Source organism: Trichosurus vulpecula, chromosome 3 (genome assembly GCF_011100635.1).
Source record: "Trichosurus vulpecula isolate mTriVul1 chromosome 3, mTriVul1.pri, whole genome shotgun sequence".
Lineage (NCBI taxonomy): Eukaryota > Metazoa > Chordata > Mammalia > Diprotodontia > Phalangeridae > Trichosurus > Trichosurus vulpecula.
Window position 1 is genome coordinate 124,885,117 of NC_050575.1, and position 22,230 is coordinate 124,907,346.

The 22,230-nt window shown below is 46.2% G+C and overlaps 1 protein-coding gene across 5 annotated transcripts in view; it reads left to right on the forward strand.

Moving 5' to 3' along the window:
• Positions 1-21,556, forward strand: part of LOC118841770 (DAB2 interacting protein) — a 293,167-nt gene extending 271,611 nt beyond the window's left edge. For 3 of the 5 annotated variants that reach the window (XM_036749385.1, XM_036749383.1, XM_036749384.1), the window contains 5 exons: positions 930-1,812; positions 4,167-4,319; positions 8,325-8,518; positions 10,822-10,909; positions 14,725-15,472. In XM_036749385.1, coding sequence (XP_036605280.1) covers positions 930-1,812; positions 4,167-4,319; positions 8,325-8,518; positions 10,822-10,909; positions 14,725-14,892 — 1,486 coding nt within the window. In that variant the 3' untranslated portion in view covers positions 14,893-15,472. Of the gene's footprint in view, positions 1-929; positions 1,813-4,166; positions 4,320-8,324; positions 8,519-10,821; positions 10,910-14,724; positions 15,473-18,036 lie in introns of those variants that run through there. The other 2 variants (XM_036749382.1, XM_036749381.1) reach the window with 2 other exon arrangements.
• The last annotated feature ends 674 nt before the right edge of the window (positions 21,557-22,230 follow it).

Here is a 22,230-nt window from a genome sequence, read left to right on the forward strand (position 1 = left end):
GGGTTTTGAGGCCATTTGGGCAGAGGGAGGAGGTAGGTGGTTGGTTCTGCACAGAAACGTTCCCATACTTTCTTCTTCCCTGCTGAGCACACACTCTCTCCTTTCCCTCTCTTCTTTTCTCCCCTCTCTGCATTTCATGCTCCCAGAGATTTTCTGGTCTCTGTGTCAGCTGTTCTTGGGAGTATATGCGCTGATGCCACACTCTCTCTGGCTCCTAGAGAGAAAGATAGGAGAGCTTTGTCCCTTGAGGCCCAGCCATCTCCCTCTGCCCACTTCTGGCTGGCCTTCACCCTATTTATTTCTCCTTCCCCTCTTCAGGGGTAGAGTCTGATTGTATCTGCATTCTGTGCTTTAGTTAATATCCTAATAAAGAATGAGAGGAGGACACAGCACTGACAAGCTTTTTCACAGTACCCAGTGTCAGAGAGGGACACTAAGAAGGTCATTTAGATTGTGTGCAAGTGGCATGAAGCACATCTGTCCTCTTGGTCCTACACTCAGGTCTGCATGCACAAGGAGGCAGCCTGATGGAGTGAAAATAGCTCTTGATTTGGAGTCTGACAATGAGGGGTTCTGGCCTTCCTGGGTCTCAGTTTCCTCATCTGATCCGTATATTTTAAAAGGCGGTTGGACTAGATGAGATGTAGAGTCCCTTCCAGCTGTAAATCCTCCAGTGCCATGGCTCCCTCCCTCCCTCCTCCTTTCTGCCTCACCCACCGTGAGCCCCACAGACTTCCCCTCGCCCTCTCCCCAAACTTCTGCCCATGCCTCCCTGGCTGTTTTGCTCTTTCCCAACAATAATCTTCCTGCTTGTTCTTCCCTGGATTGATTTATTCTGTTTATTTTGCGCTTTTGCATAGCATTTATGGTTCTTCTTCTTCTCCTTCCCTCCCTACCCCTTCCCCTGTGTGTGCTTTTCTTCCCTGCAGTCTAATAGATTTCACACGGTTACCATCTCCAACCCCTGAAAACAAGGACTTGTTTTTTGTCACAAGGTCCTCTGGGGTCCAACCCTCCCCTGCCCGGAGCTCGAGCTACTCGGAGGCCAATGAGCCTGATGTCCAGATGTCCAACGGCAGCAAAAGCCTCTCCATGGTGGACCTGCAGGACAGTCGGATGTTGGATGGGGGCACCAGCACCCCAGGGGCTTCGGACCCTCTCAATGACAGCCAGTCATCCACAGGGCAGCTACAGGGTGTGTGGACAGCCCGGACAACCCAGAACAGCCTGGCGGGCATGGCCACAGTGCGGCGGGCAGGGCAGACACCCACCACACCCAGCTCTGAGGGTGCACCGGGCCGGCCCCAGCTGCTAGCACCACTTTCTTTCCAGAACCCTGTATATCAGATGGCTGCTGGCCTGCCCCTCTCGCCCCGGGGCTTAGGGGACTCGGGCTCTGAGTGCCACAGCTCGCTGAGCTCTCATAGCAACAGTGAGGAGCTGGCGGCCAGCAAACATAGTGGGGGCGGCTTTGGGAGCACTGCCGCTGAGGACTTGACCCGGCGCCCTGGGGAGCTGGCAAGGCGGCAGATGTCACTGACGGAAAAGGGTGGACAGTCTGCTGTGCCACGGCAGAATAGTGCCGGCCCCCAGCGGCGGATAGACCAGCCTCCACCTCCCCCTCCTCCCCCTGTCACTCGGGGCCGGACACCGCCCTCCCTCCTGAACACCATGCAGTACCCCCGGCCGTCAAGTGGGAGCATGATGTCCTCCTCCCCTGACTGGCCGGGCAGTGGAGCCCGGCTCAGGCAGCAGTCATCCTCCTCCAAGGGGGACAGCCCAGAGATGAAGCAGCGTACCATGCACAAACAGGTCAGTCCTTGCCGGACCTGGGAGCTGGCCTGACTCTAGGAACCAGCACACCTTAGTGACTCCAAAGCTTCCCAATTTAATTCCCAAGGTCAGGTCCAAAAGGGGACCTCTGCTGTGCTCCTTCCTGGGTGGGGGTGGGGGTCTTGGAACTGGGTCTGAAGACACAGTTCCCCTTCTACCCCCAGTACAGGAAGAGTGGTTATTCTGCTTTTTCTTATTCCTTCTCATTATTTCATGACAACATCCTCAAGTCTGCCTTGAACTTCCATACCCAGAACCACCATGTCATGTTCCAGCCAGTGCCCAGGCAGACCTCATGTCACCAGCAGGGAGTGATCTCCTTGAGAATTTTGAGTGTCTCCCACTGGTCACATCTGGTCATCCTTGCTTTGCCACCATAGGCCTTCCAACTTGGGCAAAAATTTTTGACTTAAGAGTATTCCCTGTCCCATCACAGCACCTACCTCTTGGTCCTTGGGGCTTCAACCCCTCCGTCAAGAGCTATGACAGTCCCCAAAGAAGCCAGTGGTGAGGGTATCAGGATAGAGGTCCTATGAAGAGCACAGACACTGAATAACAGTAATGACTCACATCTCTCAGGCGCTTTGGAGAGCTCTTTGCCACAATCTTGTGAGAGAGAGGTAGGATAAATAATATTCTCAGTTTACAGCTTAGAAAAATGAGACTCAATGAGGTAACTTTCCCAGGGTACGCAGCAATATCAGAGCCAAGAGTCAAACCCAAGTCTCTTTTGACTCCAAGGTTGGAACTCTGCATATTAGTCTACACTGTCCCTGTGTAGGGAGGCTTAGCTAAAAGTCCTAAGTCTTGCCAATTACATGGGACAAGGTGTTGCCACATTGCCCTTAAACTAGGAGGTTTGATAATTCTGCTGTCCTACCATGGTGGTTCTGAGTCTTTGAACAATGAGAGCCCAGACCAAAAAGCCAAGGCAGTATGTATGGTTTGGTAGAGAGAGACTTGGATGGGGAGTCAGGAGATCAGAGGTTTGAACCTTGGCACTGCAACTGACTTGCTGTGCAACCTTGAGCAAGTAAATTCCCCTTCTGGGCCTCAGTGGCCTTTCTATAAGATGAGTAAGTTAGACTAGATGATCTCTAAGGCCCTCTGTGACTCTAATACTTAATGACTCTATGAACCTGGTCCTTCTGGACCTTGCGATGACCTCACATTCCCCACTTGAAGGTCACCCTTCCACGTTGTCTTAGGCACAGTTCTCTAGTCTGGCTAGTACAGTGGTTAGACTTACCTGCATACAAAGTTTGTGTATACAAACCTTATTGGGCCAATTGGCATCACACTTCGCTCCAGGCTTGCAGAACCCTCGCTCACAGCGGCCATGGGGCAGGGGAGCAAGGAAGGTTTAGTAGAAGCCATGCCCCCCTCTACAGACCGTTCTCCCAATGGGGTGGTGTGGGGGAGCTGGCCACAGCAGCAGCATCTTCCACTTTGAAAAGATGAAGCATTCAAATGTTTAAACTTTGTCAGAAGAAAACACTCAATTCTTCTCCTTCCTTCCTCTGCTCATTTCTTCCCTTCTATCTTTTGTTCTCTTTGCCATTTCCTTTTTCTGTTAGTCACTCAATCTTTCTATCGCTCACTGTACTCCTTTCTCTCCATTCTTCTCTTTATGTGTATTTCTCTCTTCTAGTCTTTTAATTCCTCTGTGCTCCTATCCCAGCCCTTCTCTCTCTTCCCCTGTCTTTGTGTGTCTGAGTCCTTTCCCTCCTTTCTCTGTCCACTTCTCTCTGACCTTCTCTTTCTATTTCAGTTCCTCTTGGTTTAGCTTTCCTCGGTCCCTATTCTTCTCTTTGTCCTTCTCTCATACCCTCTTTTTGCCCCTCTCTGTTCGTCTTAGCCCCCTTCTCCCTCTCTTTTTCTCCTCTTCTCGTTCTTTTTCTTCCTCTTCCTTCTTCTTCCTCTTTCTCTTCCACTTCTTGTTCTTTTTCTTCCTCTTCCTTCTACTTCTTCCTCTTCTTCTTGTTCTTTTTCTTCCTCTTCCTTCTACCTCTTCCTCTTCCTCTTCTTTTTGTTCTTTTTCTTCCTCTTCCTTCTACCTCCTCCTTTTCTCCCTCTTTCTCCTCTTCGTCCCCTCATATTCCTTCTCAGTCTTGAGCTCTCTTAAGTCTCTCAGCCCTACTCTCTTCTTTTGTCTTTCTGTCTCCCCCCCGCCTTCCCTCAATATCTTCTTCTTTCAGTCCTCTTCTACCTCGGTCCCCCCCATCCTATCCCCTTACCTTAATCCCCGCCCTCCTCACCCTGCCCCTCAGGTCCCATGCCCCTCTGGTTCTTGCCATTTATTTCTCTGGTTCTGGCTATATGTCTCATTGTAGGCCCCTTCACCTGTGAACCCCAATGCACTGGACCGCACAGCCGCTTGGCTATTGAATATGAACATGCAGTTTTTAGAAGATGAGAGCTTTGACCCAGACCCCAAACACAGGGATAAGCTAAGGAGTAAGGAGGAACTCAGCCAAGCTGAAAAGGTAACCTGAGACTGGTCCCTGGCATTTCCATGCCTGGGAGCCAAGCCCTGCAGAGCTCAGGGGCTTGGTGTATGATGACCCTGCTATACTGGGGTGGGGGAGGAGGGGCTGGAAAGTGGGCGTGGGCACAGTGCAGTTGGATCACCCAGGGAACAGCACTACTCAGGCATGTCCCCATCCTGGGGCCAGCCCCATCCATCTTTGCTCTCTTTCCTTGATGACTTACAAGGATTATGATGGTCACACACCTGTTGAGACAGCAGGATGTGGTGAGAGGCGCCCTGGGAATGGAGTCCTGGATTCCAAACCTAGCTGGGTGTCCTTAGTGCCTCATGAACTTCCCTTATCTGAAGGACTCTGAAGTCCCTCTCAATCCTGAGGTCTTGTGGCCCCAGGGCCCTCTGCCTTTGTCCTCCCACTCTACTTACCCTACAGGAAAGGTTTTGTCTTGGGCAGCCCCTCTAACATCCCCAGGGCTCAAACAGCCTTGGTTCTGGCCCTTTAGTTAGGATGCTGCAGAGACTGAGGGTTCTGAGTCCACCAGAGGCAGGTGAACAAAAAGTGCTCAGTGTTGAGCTGAATAAATATGGGGGGAGGGGTTCCCCATAGTGCTTTTGGAAATGGGAAAGTTTCCTCCCCCAACCCGCATCCTCCACACTTAATCAAATCCTTTCCCCCATTGCTGTTCTAAGAGCTATGTTGGGCTATGTTGAACTATGTTGGTATCACACCCCAGGCCTTCTAAACAGGATGCAGGAAACACTTGTGGAATCTTCTGGGAAAGAACATGGGGTGGTGGAAAAAACAGAGGGCTTGGAAGTTGGCAGAATAAGCTTTAGGGCCTGACTTTGCTCCTCCCAAGCCCAGGCACTGGATCGGGGTAAGAAGCTTCTGGGTTCCACTTCTGCCCCTGCTGCCTCAGTGATCTTGGTCAGGGCTTTTATCCTCCGCAGGCCTCATCAGTAAAATAAATAGATGATCTCTCAGGTTCCTTCCAGCTCAAAATCTGATAATCCATGACTTTAGGCTAATCATTTAATTTCCCTGAGCCTCAGTTTCCTCACCCATAATATGGGAGGCTGCAGTTTAGTTGTTCTTCAGTCGTGTCTGACTCTCTGCGACCCCACTTGGGGTTTTCTTGGCCAAGATACTGGAGCAGTTTGCCATTTCCTTCGCTGGCTCATTTTATAGATAAGGAAACTGAGGCAAACGGAGTCAAGTGACTTGCCCAGGGTCACACAGCTACTAAGTGTCTTAGGGCAGATGTGAACTGAATACTAGCAGTCCTTCTGACTCCAGGCCTGGCACTGTACCACCTAGCTGCCCAGATAATTTCTGAGAACACGTTTAGCGCTCACATCCTATCATTTTGTGCTAGTTGTGGGTAACCAGATGTTTAGGTCAGAGGACAGACTAAAAGACCCTGTTGGGTTCTTCCTCCCTGAGGATTTTTAGTTCTTTCTCCTCTTAAGTGGGTGCTGCAGGCTTCCTGGCCTCCGTTGCTTGTTTCTGCTAGGCAGGACTGGGGTTCATTAGAGAAACCTAAGTTTCATGGGAGGTGATGAGTGGCCTCTGAGGTGTAGTGGTCTTCTCTAACTCAGGTGCTGACTGATGGAGCTTCGCCTGTGATCAGAGTTCCTTGTTGAAGAGTAGAGAGGAAGAAGGAGGCCAACTCTTAGGGAGACTCAAGCCCGATAGCTCAGCTCTCTATCGTCCTCCCTGCACCCCAGCTCTTTATCCCCATAATGCATCCCGTTACCTGCTCATCATATAGGCCACTGGCATCAGTAGTTAATATTAACATTCCCCCATTATTTTATGATTGTGGTAGTGGAAAAAGAGGCAAATGATTTGGGATCAGAAGACCTGGGCTCAAATCCTGGTTCTTCTGTTTGCTCCCAGCACCATCTTGGGCAAGTCACTTAATTTTGGACATCATGCTCTTCATCTGTAAGAGGGAGTTGGATTAGCTGAGTTCCTAATGTCTCTTTCAGTTCTGGATCCTCAAATGAGGAATCCCTACCCTCTGAATTCCCCTTCTAGAGGCATAACCTTCCATCCATGCCTGGGAGGAGATTTTACTCTGCCTGTGATTAAATGAGCTCTCTGTACCTCCCTGGTCTTGGGTGCTCTTCTTGGGACCGTGTCTGCAGGTAGGCTTTTCTTCCAGCTCATCTTGTGCAGCCCAAAAGAGGAGACGCTCTTCCCAGTATACTTTCTTGTCTTATAGGCATGAGAGTGCTAGCAACCAGCTGGCAAAGCTTTCTTTGCCAGACCCCAGGCATGGATGCTTGAGAGCTAGCGTGGTGCAGTGGAAAGAAGACCTGATTTCAAATCCTTCTTCTGTCACTAGCTGAGAGACTTTGGGATTGTCACAACTTCTCTGGGTCTCAGTTTCCCTAGCTGTAAAATTAGGCTGATCTAATGCTGTGATCCTAAAAGAGAATGATTCCTCCTTCATCTCTGTAGAGTTTCTACAGGACTCTGCCCAAACTGGTAGAATTCTGACTGCAGCCCAATACTTCCATTCCCAGAACCATGATAATAATGGTTATCACAGTTCTGTGTATACCTTAGTCAGGGCATTCTTGAACCAAGATAGCCTTTTATCCTGGTCCCTGAGAGGCCCCTCAGCACACTAGCTCCTCTCACCCATCATCTCAAGACCTGTTCCCTTATATCTGCCAGCCTTCCTCTGAGGCTTCTACCTCCTGGAGGCTCGTTGAGGCCCATTTTGGTGGAGAGGCTGTAAGTCCCTAAAGTCTTAATGTTTGTGTCACAGACCCCTTTGGCAATGTGGTGATGCCTATGGAACCCTTCTCAGAATGATGTTTCTAAAGGCGTAAAATAAAAAATACATGACGGTTACAAAGAAACCAAATTTTACTGAAATATAGTTATCAAAATATTTAAAAAGCAAATTCATAGAGTCCAGGTTAAAACTCTTGCCCTAAGGAAAACGAGCACACCTGAAGGGGATTGTCAGTCATGACCTGCTGTTGGTTTCTCTGTGAATTCCTGTTTATATCTCCTCCACCCCCACCCCACCCCTTGTATTTCCAATGACATAATGATGTATATACACAGTGAAAAATCCTTCTCGCCCCAATCCTTTAGTGGGAAAGCTGGTGTCAGAAGGAAGATTTGATGTGGTGCTCAACAACTACCAAGCCCCCATACCTCCCTTGAAAGGAACCTACCCTTTGGGGATTCCACTGGGGGTGGGGACAGGAGGGGCTCAAGGGCTCTCCTGGCTCCTCCTTGCTGGGTGATACTGGTTGTTCGATCCATTCCATCTCTGCTGCCTTACTCTGGTCTGCTTCAGGTGCTACCCCTCCTGCTTGTTTCATGCCCAGAGCACCATTGCTTCTTCTCTCCTTTCTCAGCCTGATTTTTTTGCTATTGGGTTTTCTTTTTTTCTTTCTTTTATTTTTACTTTCTCAAAGTCAGATCCTTGTGGGACTCAACCGTTACTCTAAATCACTCAGATTTGGGCTGCCTAGTGACTCAGTGCTCTTACCTATCTACATGTTAGCCCCTTTTCTGTCTCTGCCAGCCTCCCCTCAGTTGGATGGATCATCTCCTTCATCAACATGATGAAGGCCCCTCCATGCCTGACAACATCCCTCCCCCCATCCCCAACCCCTACACACACACACACACACACACACACACACACACACACAAGTGGGAATCAAGGAGCTGTACATCTCAAACTCACACTCTCTGCAACATCAAAGAAAACCTTGAACATCCCCCCTCACCCAAGTGTGTTCTCCCCTCAGACAGTGCCTTTTGCCATTGGGTTGGGCTGGAGTCTCATATGGTCTGGCAGAGGAATAGATAGGAGCCTAGGCCTAATACTTGGAATCATGGGGGGAGCCCACGTTCCAGGTATCAGTGAGATCCCAAACAAGAAGCAAGCTAATGACCAATCCGCTCTGTGTTTATCTTGCGTGTGCATGCATGTGCATGCATGTCCCTGCTTGCGGGATGTCCCAGCAGGACATTGTAGTGCTGCAGGACAAGCTGCGTATCTCGGCCAAGAAGCTAGAAGAATATGAGAGCAGGTTCAAGTGCCAAGAGGAGACGACCCAGAAGCTGATGCTGGAGTACCAGGCTCGGCTGGAGGAAGGGGAGGAGAGGTTACGGAGGCAGCAGGAGGATAAGGAAATTCAGATGAAGGGGATCATCAGTAGGTGAGTTGGGCAAAGCCCTTTCGCATGTCTTTGTCATTGAACTTCCCCCATCCCCATGCTTAGTCTTTTTCTTTGGGTGCAGAAAAGTATGACAATGTAGTTTAAAAGATAGAAAAGATCAGGTGCTGGGTCTATCTCTACCACTTTTATTCACCATGTGACCTTGGACAAGTCATTTGTTCCCTTCCCTGATCCTGGTTTCTTCATCTGTAAAGTGAGACAGATAATGCTCATACTACCCTTTTCTCAGGATGGTCATGAAGGTCAGCTAAAACATTGGTTGTCAAAGCACTGACCTTTTGAGGATCGAGTTTGTTAAGAGCTGTGAAAGGGCTTTGTAATTTGGAAGGGCTCTAGAAATGGGAGCTTATTATTATAACACAGGACTGGGAAGCAAGGATCCTCTGACCTTAGTCTGGCTCTGTCTATGTGATTCCCTGTATGACCCTGAGTGAGTAGTAACTTTCACCTTCTGTCAAATGTGGATAATGGTCCCTTCTCTGCCTCCCCCACCAGGGTGTTGTGAGGATCAGATTAGATGTTAGATGGCAAAGCATTTGTGAAATTTTAAGAAAGGAAAATATAAGTGATAGTATTACTCACACCATAAGGAATTTTGGTTCAAGAGTTCAAAGCCCTGTCCTGATCTTTCTGTCTTCTGCCTTGCAAAGTCACCAATTTATGATGTAAACCCAAGGCCCAAGACTCAGTGTAGATGCCTAGCCAAGCTGACGAGAAGGCAGAGAGGGGAGAGGGGATTCCTTTGAGGCTTTGATGTCCTCATTAAAGCCTTGTCATTTTGTAATCCAAAGGAGGACGGTGGAAAGACCTCTGGATGAGGAAGAAGACCTGAATCTGAGTCTCAGCTTTGCTGCCTTCAGCCCTTTGTGTAGCTTGAGAAGGTCATCTTCTCACTAAGCCTCAGTTTCTGTCTTTGTAAAAAGAGAGATTGGACTTCATGACTTTTGGATCTTGCAGCCCTAACAATCTGTGATCGTTGGAAATGGAATACAGATCATGGCCTCCAGACAGATGCCAACCATCTGATGACCTCTGGAAGGCTCTGGTGTTGGGCAACAGAGTCCTGCAAAGATTGGCCCCGTCTGATGTAGGGAGGAGGACTTGGAGGACTCAGTATTAGGGCTCTAGGAGAGCTATAGGATCTCTGGGCTTCCCTTCAGCTCAGCAGCAAGTAGGAGGGAATTTTATGGTTGTGGGATTGGTGAATTCAAGCCATTCTGTAGGAAAGTTTGGTTGTTGGCTATTGGAGTGAGTCCTCTCTCACATTCTCTTCATTGTGGCATGCTGGAAAGAATACTGGACTAAAAGTTGAGAGAACTGGCCCAAGGCCCATTGCTACCATTTACTAGAAGTACGACCTTAGGCAAGTCACTATCCCTATATGATCTTAAGTTTGCTCTACTGTAAAATGAAAGGATTGGACTGGATGATGCCTTCTATCTCTAAAAACTATGGGGAAAAAATTACTTTCTTGGTTTTAGCAGGCAAGATTGCGGAAAACTTTTATTTAAAAATAACGACAAAAAAACAGTTGGCCAAGATGGAGGATAGCACTTCTTTAGGGGGTGACTCTCACTTCTTAAAGCATCAAAATATCTTATATACGTACAAAATATGCAAACAAAAAACTACTATGTGTGAAAGCACTCAGGAGATCTATTACGTCCCGACTTTTTTTTCTCCCATGCCTAAGTTGAAATAGCTAGTCATAAAACACATATGGTTATTTAGGCAAGAACATGTAATTAAGGAATACCTAGGGGTTGTTTATATTATGCTGTCTTCATCAGTTGGAAAATATCTTCCTGGATCCAGGAGGGTATAGCTCGTGGTTATAGAAGGGAAGAGGGCCTAGAACATGCTTCCTTACTTCAAACCTCATGAGAAGAACAGTTTTCAAAATGGAAGTGCTGAAGCAAAGTTGGCTTCTACACATTCTTTATTCTACGATCTACCTCCTGGATTTGACATTCTGTGTTCTACAGTCCCTTCCATTTGTGATATTCTGTTCTAAGGGCCCTTCCAGCTGTGTGACATTCTGTGTTCCAAGTACCCTTTCAACTCTATCTTATGGTCTGTGGGCACCTCAAGTTCTGACAGTGTTTAATTCTCTCATGTCTCAGTCTTGCTCAGGAGCCAAAGGCCAGCCCTCACTCACAAAGTTGTCATGCTTGATTTTCACCAGAGCTCTCCTCTCTAGAGGAAACCCTTGTACTCTCATTCATGGTCAATGACAGAAACATCTCCCAGTCGAGGGTGTCATTCCTGTTTTCTTTCTCTAGGTTGATGTCAGTGGAGGAGGAATTAAAGAAGGACCATGCAGAGATGCAGGCAGCAGTGGACTCCAAGCAGAAGATTATTGATGCCCAGGTTGGGAGCTGTTTTCCCCATTAGTACCTCTCCTTTGTTATTTCCCACAGATAGAAGGGGACAGTTCCATTTGTTTACATAATAAAGTCCTGCTAGCCCTTGTCCTGTTACCACCCACACATGTTTGGGAATAGTACTAGCTGCTTATGTGTGGGGAGGTGATACACACTTGTTCTCACTTAAGGAAAGTCCTCAGAAAGGAAGCTTCTCGCTCACATGCTTACTTTGATTACAGAAAAAACAGCACAGTAGTTGGTAGGGGGTGGCCAGGGTGGAGTGGAGATTCTCTCTCAAAGTGGGATCAGAAAATGTCATGAAGATTTAGCTCTGGAGTTATGATGCCCCGACACCTAGATGAGAATGATAGGGAAAGAATTTGCCCAACTGCCATTAGCATGGCAGGGTTGGGATGGCCATTTGCAATACTGAAGAATCTAGCCATATCCACTGTCCCTTAGTCCTTGATGTGAGATGAGGGAGAAAAGTCCTGAATATTACAATAAAAACAGCTAGGTTAGAATTCTTTTGTCATAGAGTTAAGAAAGCAGAGGGTATACCCCATGATTTTCAAGTGAAGCTAACAGGAAAGCTGATCCAGCCTGAGATGTCTCTCTACCAACTCCCAGAATGAACTTGAAATTTTAACACAAGGAGGCAAATATGGTCTCTCATAGGTATCACTGTGATTTGTTAGAATAGGCCTTGTGACTAGAATGCAGCCAGGTGCTGTCTTTTAAAAGCCTACATCTAATAGGAGGGATAGGACATAGCATTGGAGGTGGCACAGGAAGACTGAGGAAAACAACAACAACCAACCACTGGTTCTACAATCAGAAGTCCTAGTATGTAGAACCTACTTAGAGACCAGCTGTGGGACCTTGGGAAAATCACTTCATCTTTGTGGGACTTGGTTTCCTCATCTTTAAAGTAGGAAAAATTTTATTTGCACTGTGTACCTGATGGGTTGCTATGAAGAAAGTACTTTATAAAGGACAACATAAATGTGAGTATTATTAAGGTGTATTGTTCCAGTTTGAGAGAGAAAGAAAGAGAGGGAGGGAGGGAGGTAGATTTTTCAAACTATAGATTGGTTAATTTGACTTAGATTCCTGGCAGCATTCTAGATTACATTATTCACAAATGATTTCTGAACACTTAGTAATGGGAAGGGTAGTCATTAGGAGCCAGCATGGGTTTATCAAGAATAAGGCATGGCAGAGTAATTTCACTTCTTTTTTTATCTGATGACTAGATTGCTACTGTTACCAGGGGAATGTGGTCAGGGTGAAGGGGGCATTAGGAGGGAGCAGAGATAGAGATATGGACTAGGTGATAGGTGAATTCAGAAGTATTTGAATGACTGGATCCAGAGAGTGGTGATAAATGGATGGATAATTGTCAACCCATAGGGAAGTCTCTAGTGCAGTGTCCCAGGGGCTCCGTCTGTGAGCCCCTTCTCTTCAACAACTGTGACTTGAATGAAAGCATTGATAATATTTCTTGGTGGCAGGTTTTAGATCAATAGGAAGTAAAAAATTCTTAAAGTTAGAGGACTTGGACCAAAGTAATGTAAGGAAATAAGAGAACACCTAGCTGCTGAAAATGAATGTGTCTTTCTTGGCTCAGGGTAGTGGGGAAGGGGACTTGGGTCATTTCAGAGCCACTATTGGAGGCATTCAGAAGTTCTTAAGAATTAGGAGCCTAAAGATGAGCAATTGTTAAGCCTTATATTTATTCGCAGATCCTAGAAAGAATATTCAACGTGGTTTGTTACCATTTACTAGAAAGGAATATAGGGAACATTCGGAGTCAATACGGATTCACTAAGAACAAATCATGCCAGTCCAGATCCTTATTCGCTTTTTTGTCAGGGTATTAGATCAGGGGAACGCCATAGATACCTTGATTTCAGAAAAGCATGTTTTCCATAATATTCTCATAGACAAAACGGCAAAATTTGAGTTAGATAATATTATTGTGAGGTAGAACAATCAACTAACAAGCAGTTATTAAATATCTGCCTTGTGGCAGGCACTGTGCTAGGCGCTAGTGATAGAGATGAAATGAATGGACTAATTGGTAATCCCCCAACCCCTAATCTCTGTAAGTGAGGGAGAGGGCAAAGAAATCAAGACTCACTCCAACCCACTGTAGTAAGCTCAAGGAGTTTACATTCTAATGGAGAAGACAATAAAGACATCTATCACTATATACAGAATAAATATGAAGAGAATAAATTTAAATACACACCAAATGGTTTGGGAAATACCAGGTAGTTTGGGAGGAAGGGCCCTGGTATTTGGAGGGATCAGGAAAAGTGACTCCTGAGTTGAATCACAAAAGAGGAGAGGGATTCAGTGAAGCAGAAGTAAGGAGGGAGGGCATTCCAGGTGTGTGGGATGGTCCATGCAAAGACATTGAGAAGGGAGATGGAATATGATATAGGAGGAACAGAAAAGGCCATTTTGGCTAGGTTGCAGAGTGTACACACAAAGGGGAGTTTAATGGCCAACAAGTGAAGTTAGAAGGAAAGGTTGTAGGTATTACAGAAAGGTTGTAAAAGCCTTTCAAAGCTAAACAGAGGTGTTTATTTTTTATCCTTTAAAAAAAAAGGGAGTCACTGAAATTTCTTAAATTGGGGAGTGATATGAATAGATTTTCACATAAGGAAAATCACTTTGGCAGCAGTGTGGAGGATAGACTGAAGTGATGAGATAAAGCAGATAGACCAATTAATGAGGCTGTGCAATAATCTCAGTGAGAGGTAGTAAGGGCCTTAACTAAGGCAGTGTGAGTAGAAAAAAAGGAGTCAGATTGAAGAATTATTGAGAAGAAAGAAATAACTACTGGTTGTCTATATGGCATAAGAGAGAGTGAGAGGATGATAATGCTGAGGTTACTAACTGGGATGTTGGGGGAATGGTGCCTTTGAAAGAAATAGTGAAGTTGGGAAGAAGAGAGGGGTGAGGTTAAGAGGGAGAAAAGATAATGAGTTCTGTTTTTAAGTTATCGACCTTGAGATGTCTTCAGGACATCTAGTTTGAAACGGCCAATAGATAATTGTGGGACATCATTTGTGATGCAGGAGTGACATTTAGAGAAGAAACTGGGGCTAGAGATATAGTCGTGTGAAGCCATCTGCATAGAGATGATAATTAAATCCGTGGATGCTGATGAGGTCATCAAGAGAATATGCAGTTAGAAGAAGACTCAGAACAGAGCCTTGGAGAATACTCGTAGTTCAGGGACATAATACAGATGATGAGTCATCAAAGGAGTCTGAGGAGTGGTCAGACAGGAGAATGCCCAAAGACCATACATACCCAAAGAGAATTGAGAGGCACCATAGACTAATGGAAATAGCACTGGATTTGAATTTATAATACCTAGGTTCACATCTTAGCTCTGCCATTAACTAGCTATGTGACCTTGGACAGCTCCCTCCCCCATTGTGTGCCTTGGTTTTCTCATCTATAAAGTGGGCTATTATTAAGCCTTGTATTTGGTTTTGGAGTTGTCTAGAGGTATCTTGTTTTATAGGTGTCCTGCAGCACTAACATTCTGTAGATCAATGAGTTGATGAGTGAATGAGTGGGCTCATATCTCTATATGAGATGAGATATAATTCCATTTCTTTTCCCTGTCCTCCCCAACACTGGGACTTAAGTTGGAAAAGTTGAACCTACTTACAAACCTGTAAGCCTGTTGAGTTAAAACCAATCTTCACTCCACATTGGGGAACATCAGGAAAGAGCCAGTATTCCAAGGCCACCCCTCCCCATTGACTCCTCCCTTGGTTACTCTGTCATTTACAGGAAAAACGCATTGCCTCACTGGATGCAGCCAACGCACGCCTCATGAGCGCCCTGACCCAGCTGAAAGAGAGGTACAGCATGCAGACCCGTAACGGCATCTCCCCCACAAACCCAACCAAATTGCAGATTACAGAGAATGGCGAATTCAGAAACAGCAGCAATTGTTAACTCACCCGGAGGGAGGAGGAGCGCTGCCACTGCCGCCGGGCACGGGGGGAGGAGGAGACAGAAGTAAAATATAGAAATAAAAACCCCAAGATCTCCAACCCAATGCACCGGGGGCAGCAGGAGCAACAGCCACTTCAGAGAATGGTTCATCTCTCCCCTCCCTCCCCCCAAGACACCAGGCCAGCCGGGATAGGAGCCAGCGTGTGTGACTGATGCACTGTGGGGCAGAAGGCACTGCCTCCTCCCTCTCCTCTCCTCTCCCCTCCCCAAGAAGCTAAAGTCCATGTGTTTGGGGGAAGGTGGAAAAAAAAGACTTATATGTGGGAGTTGTATGGCCTAAGGGAAAAAAATGTTATATTTGGAAAAAAAAATACCAGAAAACCAAACTGCAAAGTGTCACTGTTGGTGGATTTCTTTTGATGTGTAAATGTTTAAACCGATTACCTTTTTCTTCTTGAACTGGACAAATCTCCAAATTCTCACGGGGGCTGATAATGCTTGGGTTAGTTTCTGTAAGTGAGAGAGAGGGCAAAGAAATCAAGACTCACTCCAGTCCTGCGCCCCCCCTCCCCCCTCAGATCAGTACTGCGCTAGCACTGCCCAGGGGAGAGTGCTTTGATTTTAGCACCTGGGTCCTAGTTATTTTAGGTAGAATACCCCCCAAATGGAAGACAATTCATGAAAGATAAGCCCATAGTATTGCAGAGTTGGAAGGGACCCCAGGGGCTACCTAGTCCAACCCGTACATGAACAGGAAAACCCTTTACCACATCCCTGAGAAGTAAGCATATATCCTCTGCTTGCATACCTCCAATGACAGGGAAATTACTATCTAACGAGGCCATCCATGCCATTGCCGAAAGTTTTGGTGAGCCCAAATCTGCCATTCTCTAGCTTTCCCCCAGTATTCCTGGTCATTCCCTCTGGGGCCAGGCCAAATGAGTCTAATCCCTCTTACACACCATAGGTCTTTAGATTGTCGGAGACAACAATCATGCTTCTCCACCCCCATCCCACCTACCCCAAGTTCTCTTTTCCAGGATGAAGAACTCTTAAGCCTCTCCCCTCTGCTTTTAAAAGCTTGGGGGACAGTTTGTTCCTTTCCTTTATAGATGGGTTGGTACTTTCATATAGGAGGGGAATGCTCAAGAAGAATTGCCCACCCAGTGAAGCATCTACCTTTGTGGGTCCCACTGAGTTGAAAAGGAAGCAGCAAATAAGAGTTCTTCATTTCTAGCCCTGTTCCCCATATTTCCATCCTGTTTTCTTTCCCATCTCCTTAAGCTGGTCTCCAAATAGACCCCACACAAGGACATTTAATGATTTCTTTGAGTTTGCTCTAAGATACCAAGAGTACAGATCTACAGTAGGCAGACCTATTCTCTCACTTGCCTCTGCCAGTGCATGTAAAAGTCTCTAAGATCCCTTCTGGATACCCTGTGTTCCAGAACTTGAGGATCCTTGGGCCCTTGGCCATCCTGTAAAAAGTCCAGAGGAGGATCATGGAATGTTAAAAGTTAGAAGGGACCTTTGGTATCATCTTGTCTAATGTATAAACCTCTCTTCACCATCTTAATCAAGTCATCAAGTCTCTGCTTAAAGAGGTTTATTGATAGGGACCTCCTAAGACAACCCATCCCCCTTGGAGTCTTTCAAAGGTTTCTCCTTGATAGAGGTTGCCATAGTGTCTATCATGTGTGATGTGGAAGGGGAGGAGGAAGGGGAATAGTCCAGCTAGAGACTGTTACACTTTGTCCTTACCCCAGTAATGACAAGACTTTTGTTTTTGTTTTGTTTTTAATTATGCCAGGAGGCTATAATGAAGGTCAACTACTAGGGAGAACTATGGAAGAGAGCAGTGACTGGTTCCTTCTAATGAAGTGGGAAAGGGGGCAATGCACCCATACTCCTGATTCCCCCTAACCCAAGTTCCAACAGACTCCAGACCCCACCCGGTTTTCTAGGCTTCCATGATTATCTCTTAGCCCTTTTTTAATCAACCAGTGAATCCACTGTGGAGCATAGCCTACAGTGAAGGCTTCTCAGGCCAAGGCTGATTTAACTGACCTATAGTAAACAGAGGTGGAAAGTTGACTCAGACACTCTTGGCAAGGGGAACAAAGAAAGATTATCTGATCTCCTGTGCTGTTTTCTTTCCATCCATGCTGATTTTTTTTTCCTCCTACTGCTGGTTAAATAGACCCCACACAAGGAAATTTAGCACTTTTAAAAATTTTGTTCCAGTATGTAAAGACCTGAAAGCCACAAAGGGAAAACTGTCTCCTGGGAAATACTACAGTAGTGTCAGAGGTCCTGGGTTAAAATCTTTAGTCTTCTACTTGTTATCTTTGTGACCTCGGGCAAATCCCTCCTTGTCTCTGGGACTCTTCTTCATCTGTTAACTGCATGGGTTGCACTAGGTCTCTGAGGCCCTTTTTCACTCTTATTCCAGTGATGTACATTCCTGGAACAGTATCTTGGAGGCAGATAAAAAGGAAGTAGATGGAGTAGGGAAAAGATGGCAGAATCTGGAGTCGAGAGCCACTTACAATTTGGGCAACCTTGGGCAAGGAATTTAATGTCTCTGGCCCTATTTATCTCTTCTGTCAAATGAGGAGGTGGAACTAGATGACCTTGAAGGCCCCTTCCAGCTCTAAATTTACGATTCTGTGACCTGAGTTCAAATCCTAGCTCTTACGACCTAGGTGACCTTGAGCAAGTCACAATTTCTCTTCAGTTTTCCTTGTCTATAAAATGAGAAGGTTGATCTCTGAGGTCCCTTATGATACTTTGATTTCTTAAGGTTCCTTCTTCCTGTTAACCCTATCTATGAGGAAGTGCCCTTGACTCCAGAGTTTGGGCTATCCTTTAAGGAAGCCCGAAAGTGGGTCTCCAAGCCCCGGAAAAGTAGTATCCCTTTTTAATGTTCTATGTGAAGTGCCATAATCCATTTCTTGGAGAGAGTCCAAGTGAGTCCCAGAGAATGTTCCTCTGCCCACCAGCTTTATTTAAGAGGTTCTTACAGGGAGTATGTGAGCCATCAGCTAACTGGAGAAGATAAATAATTAATGATGTAAATAATAATCATAGTATTGGAGAGGCCCAGGAGAAGATTGGTAATTGTAATTTTTTTTCCTTTCACAGTATGCATTAGAAACAAAATCTGCTCGTTTTCTGGAATACAGGCCCTTTAAATTGAGCGCACGCACTACATGGGAATTAAGAGCCCTGAAGGATGTTAAACATGATCACCCAACAGGAACAGCAGCAAGGAGCCGGCAGGCCCCCCCGTGCACACAGCCCGCTGGCCAGTCCGGACTGTGCTCTTTCTCCTGCTCCCCACCCCATCCCGGACCCATGGGACCCACACGTCCAGGGCCAGGGCTGGCTTTTTGTTCTTGTTTTTACTTTCCTTGTGTGTTGTGGTTCAAAGTCAGGACCTTCTGGTGCTGTCCCCTTCCGTCCTGTGTCAGAGAAGGTCTAGCCAGGACAGCTCTTTGGAGGCAGGGTGGGGAAGAGAGATCTTTTGGCCCATGGTATGGGGCTCAAGTAAGCAGGTGAATTTAATGTGTCCACCAATGGGGGGGTGAGGATGGAGCACTGAGTCCTGCCTCTAGCCTGAGCCAAGTTGCTAGTGCCAACTTAGTGCCAGCAAGGTCCATGCTGCAGACCGGATCTCTCCTTGTCATACCCCTGCAGAGGCTGGTCTAAGAAACCAATCAAAGAGAAGGTGAAAAACCTCAACTATCTCTCCCCCCACCCCAACTTAATTTTGCCCAGGACCCCAATTATTCCAGTTAGGGCTGGCATGCTGGGTCCCTAGAAATCTCTGCTTTTTCCTCCCTCCCCCAGCCTTTTGCTCAGTTGATTTCCCTATTCCTGGCATGGTCAGACCACCACCCCTCCTTTCCCAAATCAGAATTCAGGTGGTGGAGCAGGGAGCAGGATCTGAGTATTCTCCCCACTGGCTGAATCAGCTAGCTTTGGAGAAGGGCCTGAAAGCAAGACTAAGCATCCCTCAGAAAGGTCACTGAAAATCCATGCAGCAGGAAGGTTAGGAATAACAGGGTACTCTTGACCATTAGGGGCAGAAACTACCATTTCCAAATTCCTCCAAGACTCAAGTCCACCAAGAGATTTCTGCCAAAGTGGTGGCTTGGGGAAGGAGCAGAGATCCTGGGGGGAATGTTTCTATGAAACTGATTTAATTCCATTTCATTTTTGGTCAGGGCCAGAGAGACTCATCCTGTGATGGATGGTAGTCTAGTTAGAAGATGAGGGGATCAAAAATAAAGCATTAAGGGTAGAAATGTGCTCCCCCATCCCCCACCTCCCAACTCCCCAGGAGATTCTGGGTTGGGAGGAGGCTCTCCAACTAACAAGAGCCTTTGGGTGAACTTCATGGGGAGAAATTCAGCCCTGTGCAGAGTGGGGTTGCTGATTGAGCTGGAAGTTGACTAGCATCTTTCTCCCCTGTCCTTGTCCTTCACTGCCTCTTTACCCCCTTTATCCTACAGGGGGACCTCAGTTCTGTCTGAGGGTTCTCAGGCCATTGAGTTAGGCCCTACCAATACATCTGAGGACCATGCCAGATGTGGAGAACTCAGACACCCCTAGGCTGGGACTTCTGTTTTTAATTTCCTGCCCATCATAATATTTTGTTACCAAATACAGACTGGTCCTCCATACCCATATTTATAAGCACTCCATTTCTTTTTTCCTTTTTGTTTTCAAAAAGGGAAAAGGTTTCTCCACACCCCCTCCTCCCCCCAGAGTTTCTGTTTCTGAAATGTGTGTCTCATAGCAATACTGGGGACCAAGTCCCCACAGCCAGGGAGAAAGTCAACAAGGGACCGAAGACCACTATATATAACATTTGTCACCTGCTCGCTCATTCTCATGCTCTCTATGGCGAGAGCCTTATCTGGTGCAAAAACTGTAAAGTGTACAGACTGTCCACCGATTTTTATCTTAATGCAAGTCTAACAACTTTTTTTGTAAATGTTCTCTCGGTGTTTGATTGTAATGTAACTATTTCACTATCAGCTGTATATAGTGATTCGCGCCTGGTGCTGCCTTGCGGACAGGATTGGGCAGCTGCTTGTAGAATGACTTGGAATTTTATTTTTTGTTTTCTCTCATTTAAAAAAAAAGCAACAGAGTTGAGGAGCAGTAGGAGGGTTGGGATTTTTTTTTTTTTAAGTTTGAGTTGATTGGAGACAGCTGTGGTATAGTGGGAAGTGCCAGATTTAGAATCAGGAAACGAGTTTGAATCCTGGCTCTGCCCCCTTAACTAGCTGCATGACTTTGAGAAAGTCACTTTTCTTCTCTAGGCCTCAGTTTCTTCGTCTGTAAAATGAAGAGGTTGGGAGAGATGAATTCTGAGGTCCCAGCACTAAATTCCTAGGACTGACAATTTATGGGGTTGGAACAAAAAGATTTTCCCTGGATTATCAGAATATTGCCCAAAATAGGATCTAGATTTCTTTTTTAAATTTGGCTCCAGGAGAGCTTAACTGGAGGAGTGGGCTCAATCTGCTCTGTGAAGGGCCATGATTTGCCTTTTCAGGATGAGGCACCATCTGAGTGGCTGGCACATAGCACCAACAGTCACAGATACAGGCCCCATCACCATAGGAGTGTTTCCTCAGGAGTCTTGATCCTGGGAGTCTTTGGGCTTACCAGGCCTTCCTGGCATGGCCCAGGTAAATCCTCTTAACCTGAAGACCTCCTACTCATTTTTCCTCCCAGGAGATCAGATGTAGAGCAACTGGTAGTATGCCAGCTTTGGGTAGGGCTGGAGGAAGCCAAATGGAAATGAACCTCACCCAGGGAAATCAACCTCTTTTTCCAGACCCATTGGATAGGATGCTGATGTTTGTTACCCCATGAGTCATCAGTGTCCTCCATGAAGGGACCTAGGGCTATGGCAGAAATTAGCAAAACACCTAACCAAAAAATATCCCCAAGAAACCAAATACCTCCCGGCTAGGAAGAGGGCAGGAGAGCCCAAAATGTTCTCTCCCACCCACTATGGTAGAGCAAATAAATGGTTCCTGCCCTTCAAGAGCTGTTGGGCCAACAGCTGCAAACACTTCCCCACTCCCCACCAGTGGTTTTTCCAGAGCTCAGATGAAGAACAGACTGTCCCTGGAGACCCTGCTGTTGATAAGCCAAAAATAAATGAGAAATCATTGAATTTTCCAATGTCATTTGAAGGGGAGAGGGGCTTAATTTTTTCTGCTCAGAGTTAACTGCCTAATTTCTTGTAAACGACCATCCTTTCTCAAACTTCTCAGAAGATATGGTGAAGGTGTCACCCTACACGACCTCGAATCCCCACAGAGCATCTCACCAACTCCTAAGATATACCTCTTTCCCTCCCTCTGTCTATTTGCTGAAGCCCAGCCTCTCTCTGTTTTCTAGAGACTCTTATAAAGAAAAATGAAAACAGGCTCACCTCCATTTTGTAAGTATGTGAAAAGGAAAAAAAAAGTTTAAAAAAGCAAAAAGTTGAACTGTTGCTTGGAGTTTCTCCAGTCTCGACTTTTAAACTATGTAATAATGTACAGAGAAAGGTGTTGGTGTTCAGAAATTCCATGTGGCTGTGCAATTTATGTACATTTACAATTAGAAATATTAAAGATTTATTTAGCTATTTTAAGCCAAACTCTCCAGTCCATTGGATGATCTCTCTCTCTCTCTCTCTCTCTCTCTCTCTCTCTCTCTCTCTCTTTCCCTCCCCTGCCCCCTCCCACAGTGACAAATAACTTCCCTTCTCTACACTCCTATTTCTCCTTTTACAAAATGGTTCCTGTGTTATAGGGGGAAAAGGAATCAAATTAAGAGCTGGATGATTTGGGTGCAGATTCCTGCTCTTTCATGATCTATATCTAAATTTGTGACCTCAAGTGTCTTTCCAACTTGAAACCCTATGACAATTATGTGCCAAAATCTTGCCTATCAAGTAGCTCTAATGGAGCCAAGGCTCAAGAATTCAGTCAACTTCATGTTTTGACAAACACCTCCATTATCAGCCTTTCCATTATACCTGAAGAGATCATCCAAGATTTTTTTTGCCTTATGGGTCCTGGATTAATATAGATACAGTATTTGGAGTTGGAAGTGACTATAGAGATCATTCCATCAACTCCCTCCTTCACACATCACTTTATTAAAGGGCAAAGAGGGATCCCGAAAGGAGAAAGCTTGCCAGTGACCACCACTGAGTTTTGTACCCAGTATAGAGCTCAGAATCCAAAGCTCTTACCATGCTTGCACTGCTATAAAGAATCACCAGACTTAGGAGAGTGCTGAGAGGAGCTGCAGAGAGAAGAC